Source organism: Tamandua tetradactyla, chromosome 5 (assembly GCF_023851605.1).
Source record: "Tamandua tetradactyla isolate mTamTet1 chromosome 5, mTamTet1.pri, whole genome shotgun sequence".
Taxonomy (NCBI): Eukaryota; Metazoa; Chordata; class Mammalia; order Pilosa; family Myrmecophagidae; genus Tamandua; species Tamandua tetradactyla.
In genome coordinates, this window is record NC_135331.1 from 170,186,812 (window position 1) to 170,212,610 (window position 25,799).

Sequence of the window (25,799 nt, forward strand, 5' to 3'; positions counted from 1 at the left end):
ACTAACAGTCTTGGCCTTGCTTGAAGTATGACATGTAAGCAATCAACGTATTTGCAACTACTTTTGCTGAGTTTGTAAAAGATTGAAACTCTGGATTTGTATTTTATCCCAACACAACATGTTGCATGAAAGCTGAATTAAAAAAAAAAACAACACTAAAATGATCTTCAAGGGTTTTTAAAAAATAGAATCCTTCCAATTAAAAAAAATATTTGGTCTAATTTCCAAATCCTTTAACTACTTTCCCCAAAGTATTGATGTACACTCATAACACATTGGTACTTATCTTTACTATACATAGCTTGCAACTCAACAATACTGCTTCATAAATGAAAGTTTTTAAAGTATTAATAATCCCAAAATAGAAATACTAAAATACATCTTTTGTAATGAATGATATTTAGGAGAAGTGGCTGATACAGAATTGATTTCTAGCATCAAATTTTCCAAAGGATACGTGTCTAATTCCTACTTTTTTCATATAGCCACATACTTCTAAGTAATGTCATATTTTTAGTACCTGACTAAAAGACATTTATGATTTTTTAGAAATTTAGCAGTAAATAATGTTGCTTTTCTTTGCTACTTAGTAAAATTAGCTGAAAAAATCAATTATGTTATATTTGAGGAGAAGGTAATAAACCAAAGAAAAGGATATATTTTTGGTGGGATCAAGAATCACTTACTTGAGCTCTGCTGTCATTGGATTGCTCTGATTTTGCCAGTAATCAGTTAATGTATTTGTATCCTCATAATCCACATTTTGGCTATCATATTCACTTTCTCTGTAATATTTGTATTTACATATAAGAATCTTTTAGATCCCAACAACAAAAAAAAAAATCTAAAAAAAAAAATTAGGCAATTTCTTGTTGTCTCAAAGATATTAAATAAAATGATGCAAAAATATAAGTAATAAAATGTTTTAAATTGAGACACAAAGTTATCAATTATCTAACTGAAATCTAAGAATAAGAATGGATTTTCCACTGATCTTGAAACACGTTTAGCATAGTTACCTTTACTTGTGTTGTTAAGAGTACTCTTCTAAGAGTGCCAGTATTACTTCCTCTCTTATGACTCAATTTCTGGGTTTTTGGTTCTGTAGAAAGAAATTTAACATGTACATCAAAATTACTTGCTTCTATTTTTTTTCTTTAAAGCCTTTTGATTGTCTCAAAAACCTAAGTACCATCTATGAGTATTGTCCTATAAAGTCCCCTCAAAGACTTCACACTTTAAAAATGAAACTAATTCAAAGCTCTGTTTCCTACCAAAATAATTCAAGACATTTGTATTTTTAAATAAACTTTTAGGTTTAAATTACTGACTTTACCTTGGTCATTATTTCTAGGGAATCATTTAATGCATTTAATGTATTTATTCACTTATTTATCAAGTATTTGTGATGATGAGGAAAAGATGATCTCTACCCTCACAGAGTCTAGAGAATTAGACCTTCCTCAAGTACATACAGAAAATTTAAGTTACAGTTGCAGTAAGCATATGAATATAACTGGGAATTTTTTCTAGTACAGGAGAATTAGGAAAGGTTTCCTTGAGCAGAAAACTGAACAGAGTACTAATTAACTAGAATGGGTAGAAATTTACCCTGACCACTGTGCAAAAGAATAGGAAATTGCCAATAGTGGACAAGAAGGCTAGTGAGAAAGCCCAAAAGAGAGATCTTGGCTTAAGGATGTGGTGGCAGAAGTAGAAAGAAGTAGATAGACTTGGGTTAGTCGGTGATAAAAAATGACAGGACTTGGTAATGGATTGAAACTCCAGCATTTAGATAATTGATAATAGTGGGATACACTTCAAAGGAAATCAAGGAGGAGGAAAACCAAGGGGAGAAGGTGCTCCAAGAAGGAAGGTGTGATCCATAGGACAATGGCTTGATAGGAAGACTGAAAAACATTCACTGGCTTTAGCTACAAGCAGTTTATTAGGAATCTTTTCCGGAGCCATACTGGTGGAATTATGGGGGCAGAATCCATAATCTCAATCTGGACTGAGAGAGGTGAGGGAGGTAAAGAAATGAAATTTTCAAATTAAAGAAATCTTGTAAGAAATTTGGCTTTGAAGGGGAGGATATAGAAGGGAAGCTGGCAGAAAATGTGAGTTCAAGGGAGGTTTTTGTTTCTACTTTAGGAGGTTAGAGGGACTTGGTTATGTTTAAAAACCCATGAGAAAAATCAAGTTGAAAGGAGAAGGTTCCTGAGAGGAAGACAGAAGGATAGGATGGAAGTAGATGTTAAGTAGATTTCACAGCAGAAAAATGAATAAGTTTCCATGTGATGACTGAGATACAATGGCAATCCAATGATCTCTCATTTTGCTGAGCTAAGATGTCATTAAAATAACTTCTGATTTCATTACATAGTCTAATGTTTATATTCCTAACTTTGAAGAACAATATGGAGACTTTTTATTATTTGTGTACTTACCTGTTGATAAAGGGCTAAGGTCAGCTGCTTCAGGAAGCCTCTCTAGAAGTTTTCTCTGTATTATTGGTGTACTATGAAGGCAAAGTGACTCACATTTCCCAGTTCTCGCTCTAAAATTAATTGGAGATATCACTAGAGCCTCCTCAGGCTCCTTACAAGGGCTTTTCTCTGTACCACCTTTTATTGGCTTTAAGAAGTTCTCTATATTCAGGGAACACAGCTCCTCGACTGGTGATGAGGTTCTATCATCTCCATTTAATGTTTTGGGATCTGGAGATGTTGCTTGTTGCCAAGGAGGGATTACTGGAGAATCAGGGGAACTATAACTGACATAATAGTCTTCATCATCATCATCTTCAACTTTCTCAGGGTCATTTGCAGAAGCAACCGATGGCAGCGTCTGACTTTCGCTTAGAGTTCTATTGCATTCTGTGGTTGATGCCTGTACAGCAATATGAGAATTACCAACATCTTCCTTAGTTTGTGCTGTAGTGGGAACTGTATATGGAATTGTATCCACTTTTGGAGGCACTACAGGTTTGTCATCTGGATTAACTGAAGAGCTGAAATTCTCAGCAGATTTTGTAATTCCAAATGGCTCAGTTTTAGGCAGTTTCTTGGAACGTTCAAATTCTTCTTTGGCTTGAAGCCATGAGTGAACTAGTTGTCGACTTGGGGCACATTTGCAAGGCATAATCACAATTTTTTTATCTTCAACCATTTTATGGCTATTACTTGACCCTTTATTGACAACTGACTGGCCATTGCGAAGGGGTGACCCTGGTCTTGGATTCTGAGTCATTGCTGAGAATGCTGTTTTCCACAGTCGAAGTCCTTCCAAGGAAAAGTCTCCTTCGAACTCGGCCAGATCATTTGGAAGTCGAGTTTCTACCATGAGGAGCCGTCCACCCATCTCCCTACAAACAACACATTTTAGAACAACTATTTTGTCTCAAAAAGCAATTATCAAAATATTTATCTCCCTATCCTAGAGATTTTTAAGTCTTTTTTTGAGTCTTAAAAATATACATTTTTCTTTCTGTCTTCTACTCCCCAGCCTACCTTCCTTTCCCCCTCCATTTTATGCAGGTTCAATATATCTTTCGTCTCAATGTGAAAAAATATACATTTTTCTTTCTGTCTTCTACTCCCCAGCCTACCTTCCTTTCCCCCTCCATTTTATGCAGCTTCAATATATCTTTCGTCTCAATGTGATTTTCCTCACAGGTATATAACTACCAGATGAATTTCCTTTGGAAGTTATCATCAATACCAGGGAAAGAAAGTTTGCTTTGCTTTAGTGTCTCGTGAAACCTTTCCTTCAAGGTAATGGGATTCCTTTACTCATCTGAAGTAACTTTTCACTGTCACTACATATGGTTAAAAACAACAGAAGAATTTTTCCATCAGAAAGTATACCCCTGGATTTTATTCATGGTCTCTTTCTATATTCTCGATATATAGAATGTTAGCAAAGTTAGTTGGCCCAAACATACAAATCTTTGTAACCCCCAAATTTCCTTAGGCATTTAAAAAACTAATGACCACATTTACTAATCGTGGTAAATGACCACAATTTCTTCTCTTTTACACGGTAAGGTTTAATACTAACATAAGGTCTAAAACTAACCATAAAATCAAAGAACTTAGTAGTTGATAGAGCCCATAAAATACATACCTAAATGTTACTAATACGTGTTTGTGGGGGAAACATGAATTAAAAGGTAGCCTGGTTCAGTTTCCAGTAGTTCTAAATATTGAGCTAAACTTCTGTCTTTCTCTAAAATATATACAAAGCTTTTATTTTTGCCTTCTGTAGCAACGTAAAATAAATCTATTTTTTCTTCTATACAATATTTTCATGGCTATGAAGACAGCTCTTAGTTTTCTCAATCTCTTCTCTTAGGGCATGATTCCCTACATGTCCTGGTCAGTCACTAGATAAAACACAATTAACTGGATTCAAATCTTCTGATTTGGGGCTGAAAGAGGGGTATCAATCAGCGTTACCACAATTCCTTCTCCCCTTTATATGGTAAGATTTGGCCTCAAATAGTTAACACTATAATCAGAATTTAGCACTCACATCTAGCCATATGAAAAATTAGAAACAGCATTATTGCTGTTGTAGGAAATGAGTACACATTCCATGTGACCCTATCCAATTCTAACACTAATGATACAGAGGTCATAATGGAGTCAACAATAACAAGAATTGGTGAGGTGTGGTGAATTCTACTTTCTTGAGTATGTTAGCAGCAGAGGAATTGCTATAAGTTATCAGGGAAAAAAATTCAGACTAAATCACAAGTCTGAAGTTTTTCTATAATCTCAGTTCTAGGGGTATACCAAAAAACTTCAAAATATAAGAAGTGCTTTATGAACATGGTATTAACCATGTAATTATCTATAATAATAAAAATAGGAAACAACCTTTCTGTCCAATTATCTAATATTATCCATTAGATAATATTAGCCATAGATAGAATATTAGCCATGAAAATGATGCTTCAAGAAACTGATAATTTTTGAAAATGATTCTACTATAATGTAAGTGAATAAATCTGGATGTAATATTATGACTACAGTAAGATCATATTTCAGAGAACAAATAAAACAAAACAAAATACACACATACAAACACGCAAGAACTTATAAGAAAACCCATTAATGTTAATAGTGGTTGTCACTAAGTAATGAAATGGTGTGACTGTAATTTTTCTTCTATTATATGTCCTAAATTTTCTGTATGAACATATTTTATATTTAAAAAATTGTTTTTTAAAAAATAATGACTATCATCCCTTTATTTTATTTTATTTTTACTATCATCCTTTTGGCTGCAAAAAAAGCATCAAAGCTGGACAATAAGCTAACGACTAACAGCAACACAGAGTTAATGACAATATGACAATATGTTTGGTAACTAACCAGAAAAAAAGATATGTAAGACTGAAGTAGAAAAGGCAGATCAATTAAAAAATACACTACAATCACTACTGATAAAGTTACATAACAGAAACTAATTCTAAGATATCCTTAAATTTCTGGGGGTAAACTAAAGAGAAAGAGTAACATTCAAGTTAAAGGACCACAGTTGGATTAAAAACCAAAATAAAATCGTGTGTTGTGAAAAGAACAGTTTCTGCTCTTCACTTCCAGCTTACAGGAACAAATTTCTACCCTATGCTTCTAGTCAGTTTTTCTCACTGTTTTCTTAAGCGAACTCCCATAAGAGTTACTGCTAGTCTTCTGGTTAAAAGCCTGACATTTACAGTGTCTTTTAAAATAAGGTCAGGAACGTTGAGCTGCTTCAAGTCAGTGCACACATATACTCTGGTTTCTGGCCTTGGTTAGCTCTTGATACCTCCTTCCATCCCATGGACTAAGCAAGGCTTGCCTCAGCAGTCCTAGCCAACCTCTGATTCTGACTGGATGGCTGAAGTGAGCTGCCTCTCCATGCAACGGTTAGATAAATGGGATCACAATCTGTTTCACAGAAACAGAGGACAGCAACAAAAATCATCATGTAAGTCTCCTGGATTAAGCCATGTTCTCCAATTCAGCTCCTATCAGATACGCCCTGCACTGGTGATGAAGGTGGTACAGGATTCCTAATTTTGCTGTTGGTGTGTGTGTGTGTGTGTGTGTGTGTGTGTGTGTGTGTACACATGCATAAATGTCTATCACTTCTCTGAAGAAATTCTTAAAAGAAGAGATAAGGGTGACCTGACCAACTTTCATGCTACACCCTTAATACTACGCAAACTGACAATACTAACAACATGACTATGATCTTGGCAACATGGAAAGAAGATGATACATAACAGAATCAATTTAAAATAAACTTCACTGAAAGATGAACCTAAGGATACTTATCACATGTATGCTAATATTCAAACACTTAAAAAAAAGAAATTTAAAAAGTTAGAAAAGTTACCATTTAAAAAATGAATACCATTGAAAAAACTATAATACTTTTAAAGTAGGAAGTAGTAAAACACCCTTCTTAATTTTGCACTGTGTTACAGTGAGCCTCTACACTTCTAATCCTTAATGGAGATACAATGTTAAATAATAGTAGGTTCAAGTCCAATACTCATAAACCTAAATAAATTTCCCTAGATGCCACCATCCAGCTAGTTTATGAATTTTCCTAAATCTCTAAACATGAAGTTTTCACAATGATATGCTTACAAATACAGTGTCATAGTCAGAAACCTTGGATTCAAGTACTAAGTGTTATTATATACATTATAATTGTTTCATTGAATGACCCAAAGGAAAAAAGAATTCTGATTACCTGGGCTTTTCTGGTACATCAGAAGGATTACTGCAAAATGGTTCCTGGTAAATAGTTTCTGAAAGGTCATGATCCATCAAAGTTGCCATAATTTCTTCCCTACTTGGTGGGGACATAAGTGGTTTCAGAATGTGAGCAGTTCGAGGGGTGAAACTGCCATTTTTAGACTGTAAGGGAGAGCTGGTAGACCGTGGTGAACTGTCAGGAGTTGGTGTCAACATATCATTGTTTCTTGAAACGTACAATTCTAAATCTTCAGAGGCTACATCCACAAGTTCCCCATCAGGGGAGGATAATATTGTAGTAAAAACAGTATTGACTGAGTCAAGAGACTGTTCCATTTCTTTTCTGTTGTGACCTTGAATCCAGTCTGAATTGCTTGGCTGTGGGAGGCTAAGAAACACTTCTTTGCTTACTGAACTCCTATTCAATCTGTGTTTTTCATTTAGACACTCCTCTGTTTGCTGGACACTGAAAGAATCCATTATTGAGTTAGACCGAGTTGTTAGAGGATGAAAACTATTTTTCCACTGGTTGTGGCGATGATTCTCATTGCTATCTATGGATGACTTCTCAAAAAGTTCCGGACTTAAAGTACTAGATCTAATCCACTGGGATGGGTCTGAGGCATGGTGCTTATCTTCATTACATTTCTGGTTATCATGACTTAAAAACTCTTTTTCTATAGTTTGTCCTGGAAAAAGATCCTGAACTGCATCACTTAGGAACTTCTGAGGCAAATTTTGATCAGCTGGAACAAACTGACTTCCAGAATAAAAACTACAAAATCCAGTTTGGCCTATTGCATTAATATCAAAATTATAATTATGCTCAGGAGACAAACTATCTTCAAGTGAATAACAACTTTCAAAACCTGGATCTGAAAAAAAGATGGGACTATCATCTGATTGGGAGTTATCTAACTGACCAGAGTTCTGTAAATTGAGAGAGTCCACTTTGAGAAGTTTTGGAATTTTTTCTTTAAGTTTTGTACTTCTGGGAGTTCGAGGTTTCCTGGGGGATGTTACTGATCGTGTTCGTTTAATTGCTTTATGTTCAATGGAATCAGAAATATTTTTGTTTGCTTGATGTTTATTAGTTAATGGGTCTTGCATAACATTTGCATTTTGTGCTTTCTGCTGTCTTTTTCGTAACAATTCTTTTAGAACTGCTAGTCCAGACTGTCCTTCACCCAATGACGAAGTTGTTGACACATTTCGATTTTTACACTGAGAAAGTGCTGTGGTTTGTGAAATTGCTTCTGACAATGACCTCTGTTTTACCCTTTCAGGTTTAAAATTTGACATATCTAAAATAAAGCCCCTTTGTTTTTGCTCCCATGATATTTGTTTAATTGGATTTCTTAAAGAAGTTACAAAGCAATTATTAGGCTTTTGGCTTTCCTCTGAAGCTGTATTTCCTAGAGAACAAGTTTCATTGTGCTTTGACTGTTCTGCCATGCATACAATCTGCTGCTGAGTGTCTTTGCAATGCAAAAAATGAGAGGTATATGCCTGGTCTGGCTTTGATTCTAGAGAACTACGATATTCATTTAGTTTTCCGATAGATGACAAATAGTTTTTTTGTATATTTCCATTATCTTCTGTCTTTGGAGACATTATGCCCGCAGACATCTGTGTATTCTGTGCTACCTGAGACAAATGGTTGGAAAGCTCAAATATATTTTTTTGAATCAAGGTTGATTCCTTTACAGTAAACACAGTACTCTGATTATGAGATCTCTGAACATTAATTTTTGATATTCCAGGTCCTACAGAACTACAAAGAGCCGATGAATGTAAATCTTCTCGTGAACTGGGGAATGATTGCAATTCTACAGGTTTTTTACTTTCTAAGAAAGAGAAGCAGCCAGGTAACTTCTGTTGTGCATTAATTCCAGTGTGAAGGGGAGCAGAAAGGGGATGATCTAAAGCAGAGCCAATCAGTGACACATCCTTCGGTTTAAAAAGCAGTTGAGAACTTCCAGAATTATTGGAGATCTCAGACACATTCTGGTGTTTCAGTACAAACTTAACTTCGGCACTGGACTGAGATTTTACTTTTTCATCTTTAAGTGTTACGTGCTTTCTTGATGTAACTTTCTCATTTGTTTTTTGTTTCTGCTTTGCTCTAGGTTTCTTTTTTCCATCATCTATTAGTTTATTTGTCTGATTTCGTTTGTTCCTTTTCTTAGTAACTACTGAGGGATTAACAAGTTTTGTTTTTGACTTCTTAGCCTGCGTTCTTGATCGACTATTTTTCCCTATACGGGAATTAATAGCTTTGCTATTATATGCATTAGGACCTTTAAAAAGCATTGCTTCTTTTTCTGCAGCAGCCATAATTTCTTCAGCTCTTGGATCTGTGGGAGACCAACAACGTGGTGGAGAAGAATTTATAGGACTTGTGCTTCTCTCAGAAAGAAAACCTAGCTTAGACATAACATCACTATAATTCAAGTCACAGTCTTCGGTTTCAGCATTGTAAGACGGTGAAGGAGGAGAAAGAATAGCATGTGACCTTTTTTTCCTGAAAGATAAAGTTCTTTTAATATTTTCACTATTTGTCCTGTGTTGCTTACCAGTTTTTTTCTTAGCAGACTTGTGTTTTGATTTTCTTCTGTGACTTTTCTTTGGTGTTAATGGATAAATGGGATATTTGGTTGCAGGGGAGTCAGGAACTTTTGGCCAAAAGTCCTTCAAAGGTGCAAGCTTTCTGTATAGTTCCATTTTTTCTTCTGTTAATATTACTTGTTTCTCTTTAGAGTCTATTTTTCCTAGTTTCACAAGCATATTTTTTCTCCCTCTAAATCTATTAATAATAATATACTTTATGATAACGGGGGGCAACTTTTTAGACATTTTTCTTCGTTTTCGAGTTTTGAGAGTTCCATCTAAACTTTCACCAACTTCCATGGGTTGAGGTAGGCTAATTTTGGAATTGTGTGTTACAAAACTTGACTCACTATCTTCAGTCTCATAATTTACCTTGCGTTTGGCTCTAAGTGTGTATTTACTTCCATATAGTCCAAAAGACTGCTCAGTTTCTAAGGTTCCATCTCCAAAATGACCATCTATAAAACCGTCAGTAGTTGTTTTATTTTCAAAAGCTCCACGGGTAACTTTGATTATATCATTGGCCAATACATTATCCTTCTCAGGATTATTATCAAAGAGTTTATTTTGTATACAATTGTCTTTTGTGGATCCCGTCTCACTGGTTTTGGTACCAGTGTCCTGCAGACCTGTAAGTTTCTTTTTAGTCAGTTTTAACCGGGACTGTTTATTGCCAGGTTGTAGTTTATATGTAACAGGAGATAATTTCTGTGGTCTACTGAGACAATTAGAAAGAACAACACTAGGAAAAAACATATAATGTGCTGCTTGTTGGCTGAGGCTTGGTTTTTCTGTTTTATGTTCCTGAAAGTCTTCATATCTAATTTTAAGTTTATTTAGTCCACTTTCATCAGCAATGCTGTCAAGAGAATGCACCATAGTTCTATTCTCCCCTGAGCATGATAACAATTCACAATTTTCAGTTAATGATGAAGGGAATAAACTACTCAAAGCTGTGTTACCTTTTTCATTTCCTTCAGAACATAATTTATTTTTTGAGTTGCTTAACTCAGAAAAGTGTAAAGGGGTTTTGCCCAATGTAGTGTCGCTAGTATGTCGGTTCATATGTATAAAAGGGGAATCTTTTTCAACTTTTCTAATGTTTGTATACTTCTTACTTGGTACTTGTCTAGTAACAGATGGAATGTCTTCTTCGTAATCAAAAATACTGTTTTCACAGGAAGATACTGGTAAGATATCTTTCTTACTACTTTCCTTATGAGAGTTTTCTAAATGGACAGTAGTACTTAAAGATCTAGGGTATTTCAGAGAGTAAGTGCTTTCATTCGTAAAAGAAGAGACTGAATGATCTAGATCTTTTTCTGTGTTGTTTGGCTGTGAAAGGTCTTCAATTAAATCTTCCTTGTTCAAAACATGGCAGGAAAGGGCACTTGTGTGTTTACATTGAAAGGTAATCTTAGCAGAAGATGGGGGTTCTAATGTAGCAGCATCTTTGTGAAAAATGGAGGGTTTTACTGATAACTTGCTTGTTGCAATAACAGAAGAGTGGGTTCTAGAATTTTCATTGTTCAGTGGATTATCTGAAATGGGGAAAAAAACATATTTCATTTCTACACACTTAAAAAAATATATTTTCCATACCATGATACTATCACCATGGAAGAAATCATAAGAAATTAAGCTTTTATGTTTAAAATGGTTACCTTAAAAAAGGTCACTATCATTAAGAAAATTACCTGAACTAAACAATCAAGAGTTAGTATTTGCTTAGTAGTCATTATATTAAAAACATATTCCTTTGATCAGAAATAGACTAAATTGATATCTAGTGCCTTTTGGGGGAATAAGGAAAAATAGTGTCATCTTGAAATTTTTTTCACAATATTCTTCTTTGCATTATTTTAAATAGTTAAAGCTTTTAAATTTTTTCTGTGAAGGTGATTCATGAGTTTAAGACTGAAAAAATAAGATGAACACATTCCATAAGTTTCTTATGTTACTTAAATGTTAACATGATAAACTGATTAAAATTTAGAAAGCCTGAAATCAGTGATTAACAAATACTATCTTCTTAGAAATGAAAAAGAATCATATAGGGCGGGCCGCGGTGGCTCAGCGGGCAAAGTGCTTGCCTGCTATGCCGGAGGACCTCGGTTCGATTCCCGGCCCCAGCCCATGTAACAAAAACGGAGAAACAAAATACAATAAAACAAGAAAATGTTTAAAAGATGTTTCCCTTTCTTCCTCCTTTCCTTCCTTCTATCCTTCCTTCCTTCTCTCTGTCTTTCCTTTAAAAAAAAAAAAAAAAAAAAAAAGAATCATATAGAATCATTTGAAAGAAAAAATCCTGGAGAAGGAAAAAATATAATAGTATTGTTATAGCCTCATTTAGCTAACTGTAAGTTGATAATAGTCTCAAAATCAAATATATTTCAGCCCCTAAATAGCCAAATGCTCACAACAGATTTGTTTACTTACCACTATTTTCATCTGCAGTTCCATCTAACTGAGGTATAGAAAGACTGGCTAGAAACAAGCTATTATCACTCCATTCCATTTCTTCTTCTGAACATGAATCATCATCTTCGGTTGAACTTCTATGGGTATTTTTGCACACTGATCTAGATAATGTTAAGATTTTCTGGTAAGAATGAGCTTTAGAAAAAAAGCATTTCAGTCTCAAATAATTTGCATAACATGACCCTATAATAGTCAAACTGAATAAAAAGGATCTGAAAATGGTACTTTAAAAAGAAAAGCAGATTTAATTTGCTTTATTAAGATGTCCTACTATAGTACCTGCAAAATGTTATTGTAAATAGACTTTACAAAAATATCCTTACATATATTTTCCAACACAAAAGATAAGCTGGATGATATACTTCTTTCTACCAACTAAAGTTTAACAGGACAATTAATTCCAAGATTAAAAATCACTTCAATAGAAAATTAGTAATTTTCATATACAACTGGTATCCAACCAGTATCTTTTAAGTATGATACCAGTAAAACTAGTAGTTTGGTCACTGAAATTCTGCTAATATCTAGTAGCTCACTTCTTTCAACTGTAATAAACTAGAGTGGGTCAATAATTCTCAAGCTAGAGATCAGGCATGACAATGTGATCACAAAGAAAATCAAAAGAATGAAAAGCAAAACTGGAAAATCCTGACATGATCCTTTTCATGTAAGCTAAAAGACATTATCATTCCTGTAACCACAGCTCCACAATATCCTTATTACCATATCTAATCTTGTTTTTCCATATTTTATCTCCTTCCTAACCTTAGATATATATACACATGCAGCAGCTTGGATGAGAATCCAGTAATAGCTAAATTAGTGGCATTATAGTATATATGAAGAAGTCTTCATAAATACAAAATTCTGAATAGGAAAAAACAAAAGGTTGGGGAAGGAGGATTCATGTCAGTGCTGAAAGAGAAAATAATAGGATCAGAGAGGTGCTAGGAAGTAGGAAAGGTACCAAGTCAAGCTGGCAGTAGTTACAAATTAGGGTTACTGAGGAATTCAAATGGACTGTGAAGTCCAGAGAGATAACAAAGTTTTATCTCATAATAATTTAAAAGGTTTCAGTAGATTCTAGGGTGATACTTTCCTTCGTATCTGGATGGGCAAACTTACTTTCTATCTATACCCAACAACTTCTTTCTCCTGTCTCAAAAGTCTGAATATGTCTTCATTATTATCAATGGAATTGCTCTTTCAGATCACAATTCATCATAAAATCACTCTCTTAAGAGCTGAAAAATATTAGAGGTCATCCAGTCTAACTTTCTATCCAGTGCGAAAATTCTGTTTTTTGACAGACCTGATATAATCTTTGTGTTTATAGTCTCAGTTTAAGCGGCTTGCTGTCTCTTAGGGTAAGGTAACCTTCACATAAAAATCTTTCTTTCCAACTTTTATCCGTTATTCCTGCTTTTGTCCTCTACAGCCATACAGAATGTTATGTCATTTTCCAGAGAATAACTTAAAATATGTGACAATATTTATAATTTGTCCTAGAATACCTCTTTTATTAAACCCAACATTCCCTATTCTTTCAACTGTTCCTTAAAAGTGGCAGATCCTGCTAGTTTTCTTCCTCCTCTTTTCCCCTCCCTTTCCTTTTCCCAATATGCTTAAAATATGGTACCAAGGGCAGAATATAACATCTAATGTACAGAGAACTATTAATTAACTTTTTGGACACTATACTTCTATTGTTCAATTACTCTTTAATATATTCTTTTTTTCTTTTTCTTTTTACATGGGCAGGCACCAGGAATCAAACCTGGGTCTCTGGCATGGCATGTGAGAACTCTGCCTGCTGAACCAACATGGCCCGCCCTAATATACTTTTATTTTTAAGTTTGCTTTCCCCAAGATTAATCTGGGCATAGTTTTCACAGAATTACTCTAGTCAATAAACACACAAACATTAATTAATCATGGGCTAACCCATGCCTGTTTTTTTAAAAGGATAATACTACTGATAGTAAGTAAGAATTTATAAGAATCTTATATATATATGAATGTTTATCTACTTAATACAGGTTTAAAAGTATAGGAATAGTTAAGTTGCAGAGGAAATGCTAATGATACACCGAGAGTAAGATCATAGGAATGATACCAAATAGAGTAATGAGAGAACAGTGAAGACAGACAGAAACAAATGGAAATAAGAAAAAGAGCAAAGTACCATAAGATAAGTCAAACAGAAATATCAGATTCAACGAGTCAACAAACTTTGTTAAAATAGGAAAGATGTAATCCAAGTTATCATAACAAAACAAACACATCAAGTAACTACCATTTTTTTTGGCCTGGGCAAACATTGGGAATCGAATCCAGATCCCTGGCATGACAGGTGAGAATTCTGCCACTGAGCCACCATCACACTGCCCCATAATTATTTTATTAATAATCCAAAATCTGTTAGAATAACAAATGTTAGCTCAGATATAGCTAGTAGCCAATAATTAAATGTACTATTTTGGCAACCATATACCACTACAGCCTCACTGCATTCTTAATAAAGTAAAATCCAGGTTTTCCTACACGAACTGGTAAACCCAGAATAAACTGCAGGCCTAACTAATCTATATTATTGAAGCCAAATGAATGTACCTCAACTTTACACTTTATTAGATATCATCTGTTTAGTTTCAAGATATTTTTGAGTATATATTCTGCCATTCAGTGACTTAATCTCTGCAATGTTTGTAACAGTCTCATCACAGCCTAACATGTACTTGGCACACAGCAAGCATTTAAGTGGTTTATGAATGGAAAAATATACACTCTCTCTGTAATTCCAGCAAATTGGTCACTATTGCCATGTGTTCCCCTTATCCATAAGGATGTTATATGAGACTCCGTCATGTCTGGCTGAAATTAAGACTCAATATGATTATTATGTTTTCCTAAGTAACCATATATTTTAAAAGAATATAAAGCAAGTAGTACATGGCTTGAATTCATGAAAGAATGACACTGATCAGTCCAGATTTCTAGAACTTTTCTTCTTCCACATTATTCCTGACTGATTAGCACTGGTTCCATTAACCTAACTGTAACCTCTTTCAGTACCTTGGCATACAATCTCCAACCCTACATAAATGAGATTATATAAAGCAACTGGGGGTGTCTCATTCTTTCTATTTGGAGGCCTCAATTCCTTCTTAATCATGTTTGCTCTATACTGTCTAGGTTGGAAGAAACAAAATAACAACTGGATTGCTTTCTCCTAGTCATCTGTTAAAATTACACTGCCTTATTTAAACATGGATCTGGCTTTCCTTTTTAATTATCTCCTTCAAATACAGCTTCAGGGTGGGGTGGGTAGGCAGTTTAGATTTTTTTTTTTTAAATTATGCACTTAAAACTTATTTTGGACTTTAGTTTGCCGGCCTCCATTTTTAGAGATGTAAGCACTCTCTAGTATTTGTTCTTTACATAAATGTCTCTCCTTCCTGTCTGAACCTCACTTGTATCCCATTTTCTAAGACTTATGTCTCCCAAAGGCTGGTCACTCCAAAATGATGATCTGTTTCATATGGGCTTGATTTAGGCATTAAGACTGGCAAACTCATTAGGCATAATAGAAACAAATATTCTGTGAGAGTGCATACATTAACTCTCAAGGTGACTGATAACCAGTATCCCTGTCCCCATCATCCTAGCACCATCCAGCTGAGAATTACTATTTAAGAACTCAACAACCTTTACTCTAATTTCCAAATATCATGACTAACTTCTTAAATATCATTTAAAAATAGAAAAAGAAAAAAATTCCTAACATAAAAAGTAAATGTCTGCTTCCTTCCCCTATTACCTAGATACATAGTAGAACCTTTCCCCTCTTGTCTATAATTTCCTAGCATGCTGCTATAAAGGACTCCATTTTCATTCTCTGCAAAATGCTATTTCATACTTTCTTCTTAGTTTCACATATGGTTTCCCTTGCTGTCACAATAAATCATTCAAAGCCTCAGCAACTTCACCTTTGAAGACCTTAGCTTCACTTAGCTGAGACAGAATCAATGTTTGATTTTCTCATAGAGTTGCCCCCTGTCATGGCCAGGTTCATGAATCAACTTGGCCAGGTTGTGGCACCCGTTCGTCTGGTTAGGTGAGTGCTGGCCTGTCTGTTGCTATGAGGACATTTCATAGAATTGAATCTTGATCACACTGGCTACATCCACAGCTGATTGCATCTGCTAAGGGGAGTGATGCTTAATCTAATCACTGGCAGGCTTTCAAGGAGGATTCAGAAGAGAGAGTCGTCCTTCCTGCTTCGGCCCACGAGCCTCTCCTGTGGAGTTTGTCCAGACCCTTCATCAGAGTTGTCGGCTTCACAGCCTGCCCTATGGGTTTTGGACTCTATGTTCCCACAGTTACATGAGACACTTCTCTAAATTTTATATCTATGGATATTTTCTGCTGATTCTGTTTCTTTTGAGAACCCAAGATAATACAACCCCTAATAGTGTCTTAAAATGCCTTTTACTGACATTTCCTAACCTGTTTAAAAATGAAGCTATGGGAAAAGGCATATAAAATTTCTTTGTATGTATTCTAAAAATTTTTTTGGTATCAACTCTGTAACTTCTTTGACAAAATAACCTGTTGAGAAATGCCTGAAATGTAACAACCTATTCTGGAGCACAGACAATCTGTTCTAGTATTTCTCATCTCTATTTCCATTTCTTTCTCCCAACTTCTAGAAATCTGTGACTTCAGTGTCATAGTTGACTTGCCCCTCCTTTAAACCCCTATCAATCAGCTCTGTCACCTCAGCCAATGTCTCTATACTGTCCTTCTTTTCTTCACCATACCTCCAGCCACTACCCCGAACCCCACTCCCTCACCTCCCCAGCAAATGTCCTATTTAGGCCTGCATTACTTCTTTTTATCTTTTATCTGGACTACTATGATTCAATTTTTAACCTGTCTCTTTGCTTTCAGCTCTTCTCTCATATAATAGGGCTGGAATTACAATGATAATTATATCTATTTCTCTAGTCTCATAACTCTCCAGTAACAACAGCAAGTTATCATTTTCTGAACTTTTATAATGTGCCAAATCCCACATTAATCACCTTAAGTACATTCTTTTCATTTAATCTTCACAACAAATCTATAAAGTAGTTACTATTGTCATACTCATTTAACACATGAGGGAACTGAGGCACAGAGAAGTTAAAAGGCATACTCAGTGTTTGAGGAACAGAGGCCTAAATTTTTCCACACACAGAGCATACAGCTGTTACCTAGGAGCAGACTCAAACCAATCGCATTCACAGAGACTGATTTAGAAAATCACAGTGGCATTATTCATTTACCTTGAAAAATGAACAAGAATACCAGTGCATCTGGGACTCTTATTTTTAATATTTAATTTTTTTCAATCTAATCAGATCTGGAAGGCATTCCTATTCTTCAAACTGAATCTCTACATATTGTTCAATTGAAAACTCTCAGAAGGCATTCTTTTTTTTAAGTTCTGGGATAAAGAGGCACTTCAAATTTCGCTTCATTATATCACCCACACATATAAATAGATGGCTTCTAAAAATTATAGTTAATTTTTTAATGTAGCAAATTTTAAATATTAAGTTTTATGCACATAAAAAATGAATCACTACTCAAAAGGAATTTAAAAGATATCACTTTAGTTTATAAGGTATTTTATATTATGAATAATAAGTAGAAAGAATTTCAGTTTAAAGAAGAACAGGGATAATGACAAAAAGATGCTCCTGAAGCAACTGAAAAAACACTAGTATTATTACCTCTTTTTGGCACAATGTTCTTCAATATTGCTGTCCCATCTCTGGGACATTACCAAACTAAGTTCCATTTCTTCTTTTTCAATCTGGGGTTCATTTTCTTCATCATCACTGTTATGGGGGTTTCTAGCGTTTTCAAAGGAATGACATGATGATGACATCCTATTTCTTTCTCCCTGGTATCCATCATTTTCCAAACCAGCAAGAAGATGTACCAAAGCCTCATCAGGACTACTGCCCACTATAAAACAAGTGAAATAATCACTAACAAATAACTTAAAATATCTAAATAATTTAACAATTAGGATGAATTATAAAACAACATTGTAGATGCTGGCACATGCTAAAATATTACAGTTGGTATGAAACTTAAGTGAATATATGTAGTTTTCCCAACAAAATATAATACCATTTGCAATAAAGATTTACTCTCTTTATTAAAAAGGAATTTTTTTAAAAAAAGATCACGAAGATAGAAGTTTGCTGTAATCTAGTACATGACCTTTTCTCTGTAAAATGACATAATGCATTCCCATTTACTAAAATATCAAGGTTCCGGTTTACTTTGTTGACATTAAGAAAAACGACTTATTCATATTAACATATATTAGGCAAAAAATGAAAGTATTTGCTTATAAGATCCATTTTTGGCAATAATCCATTTCTTAAGTCTAGAATTGCAGTTTATTTTTTCCTGCCCTATACTTTAAAAAAGTTTAGTATTAGTAAATAAATTACAGATACTTGCCTCTCAGACCCTTGACCAACATTGAGACAGAACTTTAGCAACCTTAGGCAAGGTGGAATTATATCTGTTGATGATACCATACATTTGCCTAACGTAATGAAATACTGATATGCCCTTGTCCTTCAGTCTCCTATTTCTTGAATTCCTTGACTTTTTCTAGGTTCCTCCTTTAACTATTTTTTATAACTATAATGTAGTTAAAAATATTTAGATTATATATATTTATGAATATATATAATTCATAATATATAATGAATAGAACATTTTAGACTATAAACCTCAATTTAACTTTTTAATGTAGTCTCTAGATGATTTCTTTTAGCATGTGGCCTTCATTTAAAAAAGAAAGTTCCCCATTAACCTCTTCAAATCAGAGAAATCCCCCTTCCCTACCACATACACACTTTTTATGTAAAGTCTACTGGTTGTTGTTTGAAAAGCTAACTAGTTACAGCAGTAGTGTTACTTACTGAAAACTGGTGTCTCACTCAGTCTTTGGGTCAAAGGCTGGAAAGTCTGACTATTTTCCATGAGGTTCAAAATTGCTTCTTCATTAATAAGAGCTTCCTCCACTTGGTATCTAGTGTGGCCTTAAGAAGACAAAGAATAAAAACCATTAAAACAATAACCTAAATTTAAAATTTTCATTTAGAATTTGTGCAAGTAAAAAAGCATTGCAATCTAAACCTATTAAAAATTTTAATGTTTTAGTAATATATAATAAATGAAAACTTAAGACTTTAAAGCCATAGAAGTATCTAATTGGTCCATGGAATAGTAATAAAAAAGAATCTGAAATAATAATCACCAAATATTTACAATCTCTTTAGCCTCTTCAATCCTACCTTAGTCTGGACAGACAGTTATACTACTCTGATAAAAATCCTTGCATGTTAAAATATACAAATGCAAAAGAACTGTCACGTTAAACAATGAAATTATTTTTTATGACTAAAAAATTACAAATAAGTTAATTTTATATATAGTATACTTCTCAGAAAGTTTTCAATTTATGATCTAAAAATATTAGTCTTTCAAAAGTATCATTTTATATAAGGTCTACTGCACAGAGTGGTTAAATAATTTTGAAAAATAAAGATAAAATGAATTCCATATTATAGCATAGCCAAAGGGAGAGTTGGGCTAATAAAGTATTTAATCAAAACAAAACGACAACAAAAAACCTGGGAAACATAGCGTATCCAAAAGTAAATACAATTCAAAGTATCAGTAAATACAAAAGCTGGTTCTGAAAATAAAAATAAAATAGACAAGACTGGCAAGAATTATCAAAACAAAATAGAGAAGGCATAAATGAATTATATTGGGAGTAAAGGGGAGTGACAAAAATACAAGAGATGTTAAAAACCTATGAACAACTTTATGCTGCAATATTGGAAAAATCAAATCAAACAGACAACTTAGAAAATATATGACAAAACCTAACACAAACAGAAATCGAAAACTATAATACTTATGGAAATTGATTGGTAGTTTAAAATTCACCCCTTCTACCTTCCCTCTTCCTTCCCCTGCCACACACACAATATCCATTCACAGAAAACTACATTAAGTCTAGATGGTTTTACAGATAGGATACATTGAATCTTCAGGAAATAGACTATTCCTACCTAATAAATTTTTTGCAGAGCTGAAAAAGAGGGAAAACTCATTTCATGGGCAAAGTATGGGCTTTCTTAATTATTTATATACATATACATACACACATATGTAAATTTCAAACAAAATACTAGGAAAGTACATATAGCAATTTTTTTAAAAAAAAGCCACTGTGATCAAGAAGGGTTTATTTCAGAGTACAAGGACAGTTTAACATTAGAAAAGAAAAAATTATTTTAATGTAACCCACCACATTAACAGAGTAAAAGAGAAAAACTTTTATTACTTCAATACATTCAGGGAAAAAAAATTGGTACGATTTAATAGATACTAAATTAAATCTTAATTTGCAAACAATAAACAAAAGAATTATTGTCTTTGCAAACAATAAATAAAGGGATATTAACCTGATTAAATTGTATCTACCAATATCCCAAGTAAATTTTATACTTGATGAAATACAAAGATGCATTCCTTTTAAGTCAGAAAAAGGTCTATTAACATTTTTCTTCAACATTATCTTAGAGTTTTTAGCCAGTGCAATAAGATTAGAAAAAAGAAGAATGAGGATAGGAAAGGAAGTAATAAAACTATTACATGCAGATGATGACTTGATATCCAGAAAATTCAAGAGAAAACACATACAAACCACTAGCACTTATAAAACTTGTCGTTTACAAAACTAATATTCAATGGTTAATGAAGTCCCTAAATATCAGCAACAATTAGAAGATGTAATTTTTGAAAAATACTTACAAATTCCACAAGTATAAGGCATCTTAAGTGTAGCTAGCAAAATTTATATAATAATTCTACAAAGGAAATTATAAAACTTTATTGAAGCACATAAAAGACGACCAAATAAGATGAGAAATATACCACGTTCATAAATGTGATATATAAAGAAAAACATTTCTTAAATTAGTCTATAAATTCAAAGAATTCCCAATAAAATCCCAGGAGGTTTCTTCACAAAATGAAATAATCTGATCCTAAAATTAACATGGGAGAACTTTTAAAGGATCAAGAACAGATAATACATTTCAAAGATGAGTAAAGGAAGATTTGTTCCAACATATGTCAAGACTTAGAAAGCAACAGTAATTAAAACAGTATGATAGTAACACAGGGCTGCATGACAAAGGTGGGAATTCAGTGAGAAAAAATCCTTTCTATAAACATGTTGGGACAACTAGCTATTTCTATATAGACAAAAAGGGACAATTTTTCCCTACCACACATACAAAAAATAAAATTTCACATGAATTAAAGATCTAAATATAAAACACCAATTGTAAGTGAACATAAGCTTTATGGATGACTTTTTTAAGTGAAAACATTCATTACATCAGGGTAGGGAAGGATTACATACAAAACTGGACCAAAAGAAAGCGCTGTAAAAATTAAAGACTTGTAATACACATATATAAGAAGGAAAGAAAGTGGAGGGGAGGAGATGGAGGGGAGGGAGGGGGGAGGGAGGGAGGGAGGGAGGGAGAGTGGGAGGGAGGGAAGAAGGGAAGAAAGATAAAATGGGAAAAAAGTTCAAAAAATGTTTTGAAGATTTCTTTAGATAAGCACAAACTGGGAGAAAATATCTGCAATCCACATAATTGACATAGGTTTAACACCTAGAATAAATGAGGAATCCCCACAAATCAGTAAGAGAAAAACTAATGACATATTAGAAAATGAGCAAAGACCATAAGCAAACAACTCTGAGATCAAGAAACCCAAATAGCCTCAAACCAATTAATAAGAGGAAATGCACATTAAAATGAGATACCATTTCATAGCATGAAAATTGTAAAAAATTAAAAATCAGACACTAGCAAATGACATGGGGAAATATAAGTTCTAATGCATTTGTGGGAATGTCAACTTAGGTACAATAATTCTATAGAGCATTTTGCAATATTGGCATTACTACTATAATGTTATATTTTTATTACTAAAAATTCTCAAAAAAAATCATTAAAAATAACAGGACATAGGAAAAAAGGGTTGAAGTAAAACTTATGCAACTTCGTAAACACAGCACTAAGGAAATAACTCCAGCTCAGTAGAGTTGGAGACTGTCATAGTAGACATAAAAAATAAACAGAAAATACTACTACAGAAATGCTGGCTTCACTTTGATCAGAGCAGAGCTGGCTGGTGCTGACAAAGCAAATGGTATTAGAGCTGTGAGCCAGCAGGCTGCCATAATTTAGGTGCACTCAGGAGACAGCCACAACCTGCCATTGTAGGGGTGCAACTCTTGGAGAGCGTCAAGGGTATAGATACTCACTTTCAGTTGTTTAAGACAGACCAAAGAACCCTTGCTACCAGTGCAGCAGCTGAAAAGAGGGCTTTCCCTTTTCTGAGGAAAGTTGTAATTCTACTGCTGGTATTGTGGAGCCCCTTCCCTAGAGAAATTACATATGAAGCAATGTGCATTATTCTCTTTTTTACCACTCATGTATAAGCTAAGAAACACTGTTAGAACAAGTGCTCTCCAAGTAGAGTAGAATGCACATGCCCAAAGACCAAGAAAATTATATTTCTATCTATTTATCTACAGGTTTGAGTGAATTTTATGTGATGTAAATTATACCGTAACCATTGTTAAAAAACACATTGAATGAAAAAAAGCAAGTTGTATACTTCTATGCCATTTACGTAAAAGGTAAAACTTAAAGCAATAGTATATAGGGCCACGGTGGCTCAGCAGGCAGAATTCTTGCCTGCTATGCCAGAGACCGGGTTTAATTCCCAGTGCCTATCCATGCAAAAAAAAAGCAATAGTATATATAATTTCTTATTTAAATAAGAAATAAATAAAATAAGAAAGTACAAAATCATATACGGGAACAGAATGTACCAATTTTGAGATAGAGCTTATCTCTAAGACGTACGAAATGAAGAGGAATGGGAGAGGGTGTATTTTTTGATATATCCATAATTTTATTTCTTAGGAAAGAAAAACTCTAGGAAACTCAACCAAATATTAGTATCTCAGTATTGGATATACAGATGACTGTGACAGTATTATTTGCATACTTGAAAAAAATTCTCACCTTTGGTCAGCTCTGTGTCTTTGTGGACTTCTACCATATTGGCTGGTGTGCACTGAAGCATTTCGGGAGACAGAATCTCAGAATGCAATGTTAACTCAGCAGAGAACTCCTGGGATCCATCACTATAGTCCACAGATCCTGATAATGTTCTGCTTAATTAAAGCATAGCCTTTATAACAAACTAGACAATGAAGCAATACATTTAGTTCTCAGATCAATAATAAGTAATCACTTACACAGAGAAATCATTCTGCTTGAGAATTTCCTGAAGTCTCTTCTGAAATTTTTTTTCACTTTCTGTTGCTGGCAGAATTCTGCGATCTACGAATTTAAAAGCACATCAAAAAATGTAGATTGCAAATGAATATTTTTCTTTCTTTTAAAATAGCTTTAAAAATGGTAGCAATTTCCTATCTTTCTCTTCACACATATAAAACCTAAAGGCTGTCCTATTATAATATCAAACAAAAGAGAAAGAGTTGATATTGAAGTTATAAAATTAAAGTCAAAGTTTAAGTTCTACAATATTACCTAAATCTAAAGCAGAAAAACATTATTCTCTACGTATAAATATATCAGATACCCTCAACCTACAAATTTCCCCTTTATAAAATTTCTATTTTAAAATGCATAAAAGGCACTAAAAATTTATCAAAGCAGTTTCAATGCTCAAGGCATTACAATAAAAATAAAAATTTAAAATTGTACTTCAGTATATGCTTACTACTTTATTTCATGTACATTTGTCTTTTAAAAATTTATTTTAAAATTTTGTTTATCCAAGGTATTTAAGGCCCCTCAAATTCTTTTTTAATGCAGCAGTTTGATAATAAATAAAGTGGGTGATTTCTTCAGAGATATACATGATGATTACAGTTAGAGTTTATTTGACATACCCAGAAAATAAACTTTGGGGGCAGTATTTGATGGATTACCTTTTCAAAGCTTAATAACTAATAACAGGGTTTAAGTTGGGATTTATGATCTTTTGTGAGTTTTCTATTTCTCATCTGGAAATACAGAAGATTAGAATATATTAAAGGATGAATATAGAGCAAAAAGGTTGGGCAAAAGAACAAGGTAGAGTACCACTGTGAAAACCAAGGATACAGGAGTAGCTAGCAAGAAAAATCTGAGATGATGGTGTGGTAGCCCATAACAAACTATGGGATCTGTCTGGTAACTACTTGTTGAAGAGTGTTTTGAGAACTACTGTTTTTTTCTTTCTTTGCTCTGCATATATGTTATATCATACAATAAAAATTAAAAACAAAAACAAAAACAAAGCAAGGACACTGAAAATGTCAATTTATTATGGAGAGAGAGAGGTTATGAGTGATATTTTGGATATAGCTGAAAAATAGAATTACTGTTGTAGGGCATGAGGATAGGAAAAAATACACAGAAAATTTAAAGACACTTTGAAAAGGACAATCTAACATCAAGGTAAAAACTCATTGACTCAACCTCTTCCATTATAACATTTAGTTTAAAAAAAATCAGGGTACAATAGGTTTATACCTTGTGATTCAGGTTGGCTAATTTGAGAAGTTTCATTTCTGTTTCTTCGCCGTTGCTTTTCATCTTCCCAGATGGCCTGGAGACCAGGGTTTCCACCAATTTGATCTATAATCAAAACAATACTTCAGTACTACAAGGAGTAAGGTGAAAAAATACTTCCTCAAAAAAATAATCACACAAATTTCTTTAATAAATATTGTTTTTAAAGAAAAGTAACTACCTACGTTGTAACACAGCAGACATAAAAGCGGTCCCAACTTACATGTGTTCGTTACTCCTCTACAGTTTTCTCCCTACTGACTCCCCTCTCCTACCTACCCCACAAACAAACAAACAAAACAGCAAGAGTGGAAGTCAAGCACTTAATGAAGGTCAACAAATTTAAGAGTCCTATCCGTGGTATATAATCTGGGAACAAAAGAACTAAAAGACAGAGTATACAAAATTCTATTACACCAGGTAATTTGATTTAGTATCTCATTTATATTTAGGTACATATTTATGTAAACATACTCATATGAGTGAATAAATAAAAAAATAATGACTATATCATTAGAGGTTAATGAAGCACTATTAAATAAATATACAATTATGCATCCTCCTCCTATAATACCTTAATTCCTTAGTAACATTTTCTTCCCCAATTTTTCTACTCTATATTGGTCATTAACTTGTTAAAAAATAAAAACATATATTAACAATAATTCTGTACATACCTTCAATATCCAGTCGATTTAAGATATCAGCAGCTACAGCATCCACTTCTAATTCACAGGTACTCTGTGGTTCAACACCTTCCAGTATTAAGGAACTGTAAAAAGATATATTAAAAATATAATAATTATGTTAGAGCAAACTCTAACATAATTAACATATTTGTGTGCATATAAAGCAATGAAAAACACCAATGAGAAAAACACAAAACCTATTGAAATCTTCTGAAATATATTTTACATATTTTGGTTTATCATATTTTATACATAAGGTATGTATAATATACAATGTTTTGAACATGACAATCATATATAGGGCAGAATGGGACAGATAACAGAGGGACAACAGAGACATGCATCAAAAACCATATACACATAAAGTTACCCAGAGGTATCTTTCTTAACAATTACAGATGGTTTAAAAAAAAATGAGGAGAGAATATGCACTGAGAGGCAAGTGAAGGTTAGCATACTGAAAAACAATCAAACGATACTCTTTGCTCTCTCTGCCT

General features: G+C 33.6%; 1 protein-coding gene across 8 annotated transcripts in view; it reads right to left on the reverse strand.

Annotated features, from left to right (window-relative positions):
- Positions 1–25,799, reverse strand: part of REV3L (REV3 like, DNA directed polymerase zeta catalytic subunit) — a 227,730-nt gene that overhangs the window by 88,451 nt on the left and 113,480 nt on the right. For 7 of the 8 annotated variants that reach the window (XR_013176357.1, XM_077162671.1, XM_077162673.1 and 4 more), the window contains 10 exons: positions 25,291–25,385; positions 24,575–24,679; positions 23,290–23,374; positions 23,054–23,205; positions 18,845–18,964; positions 17,630–17,867; positions 11,808–11,950; positions 6,754–10,909; positions 2,451–3,367; positions 1,020–1,102 (listed from right to left, as the gene is read on the reverse strand). Coding sequence is in view for 7 of the 8 variants with exons in the window: in XM_077162671.1 (XP_077018786.1) it covers positions 1,020–1,102; positions 2,451–3,367; positions 6,754–10,909; positions 11,808–11,950; positions 17,630–17,867; positions 18,845–18,964; positions 23,054–23,205; positions 23,290–23,374; positions 24,575–24,679; positions 25,291–25,385 (6,094 nt within the window). In the remaining variant the exon portion in view is untranslated. The remainder of the gene's footprint in view (positions 1–1,019; positions 1,103–2,450; positions 3,368–6,753; positions 10,910–11,807; positions 11,951–17,629; positions 17,868–18,844; positions 18,965–23,053; positions 23,206–23,289; positions 23,375–24,574; positions 24,680–25,290; positions 25,386–25,799) is intronic. The other variant, XM_077162672.1, reaches the window with a different exon arrangement.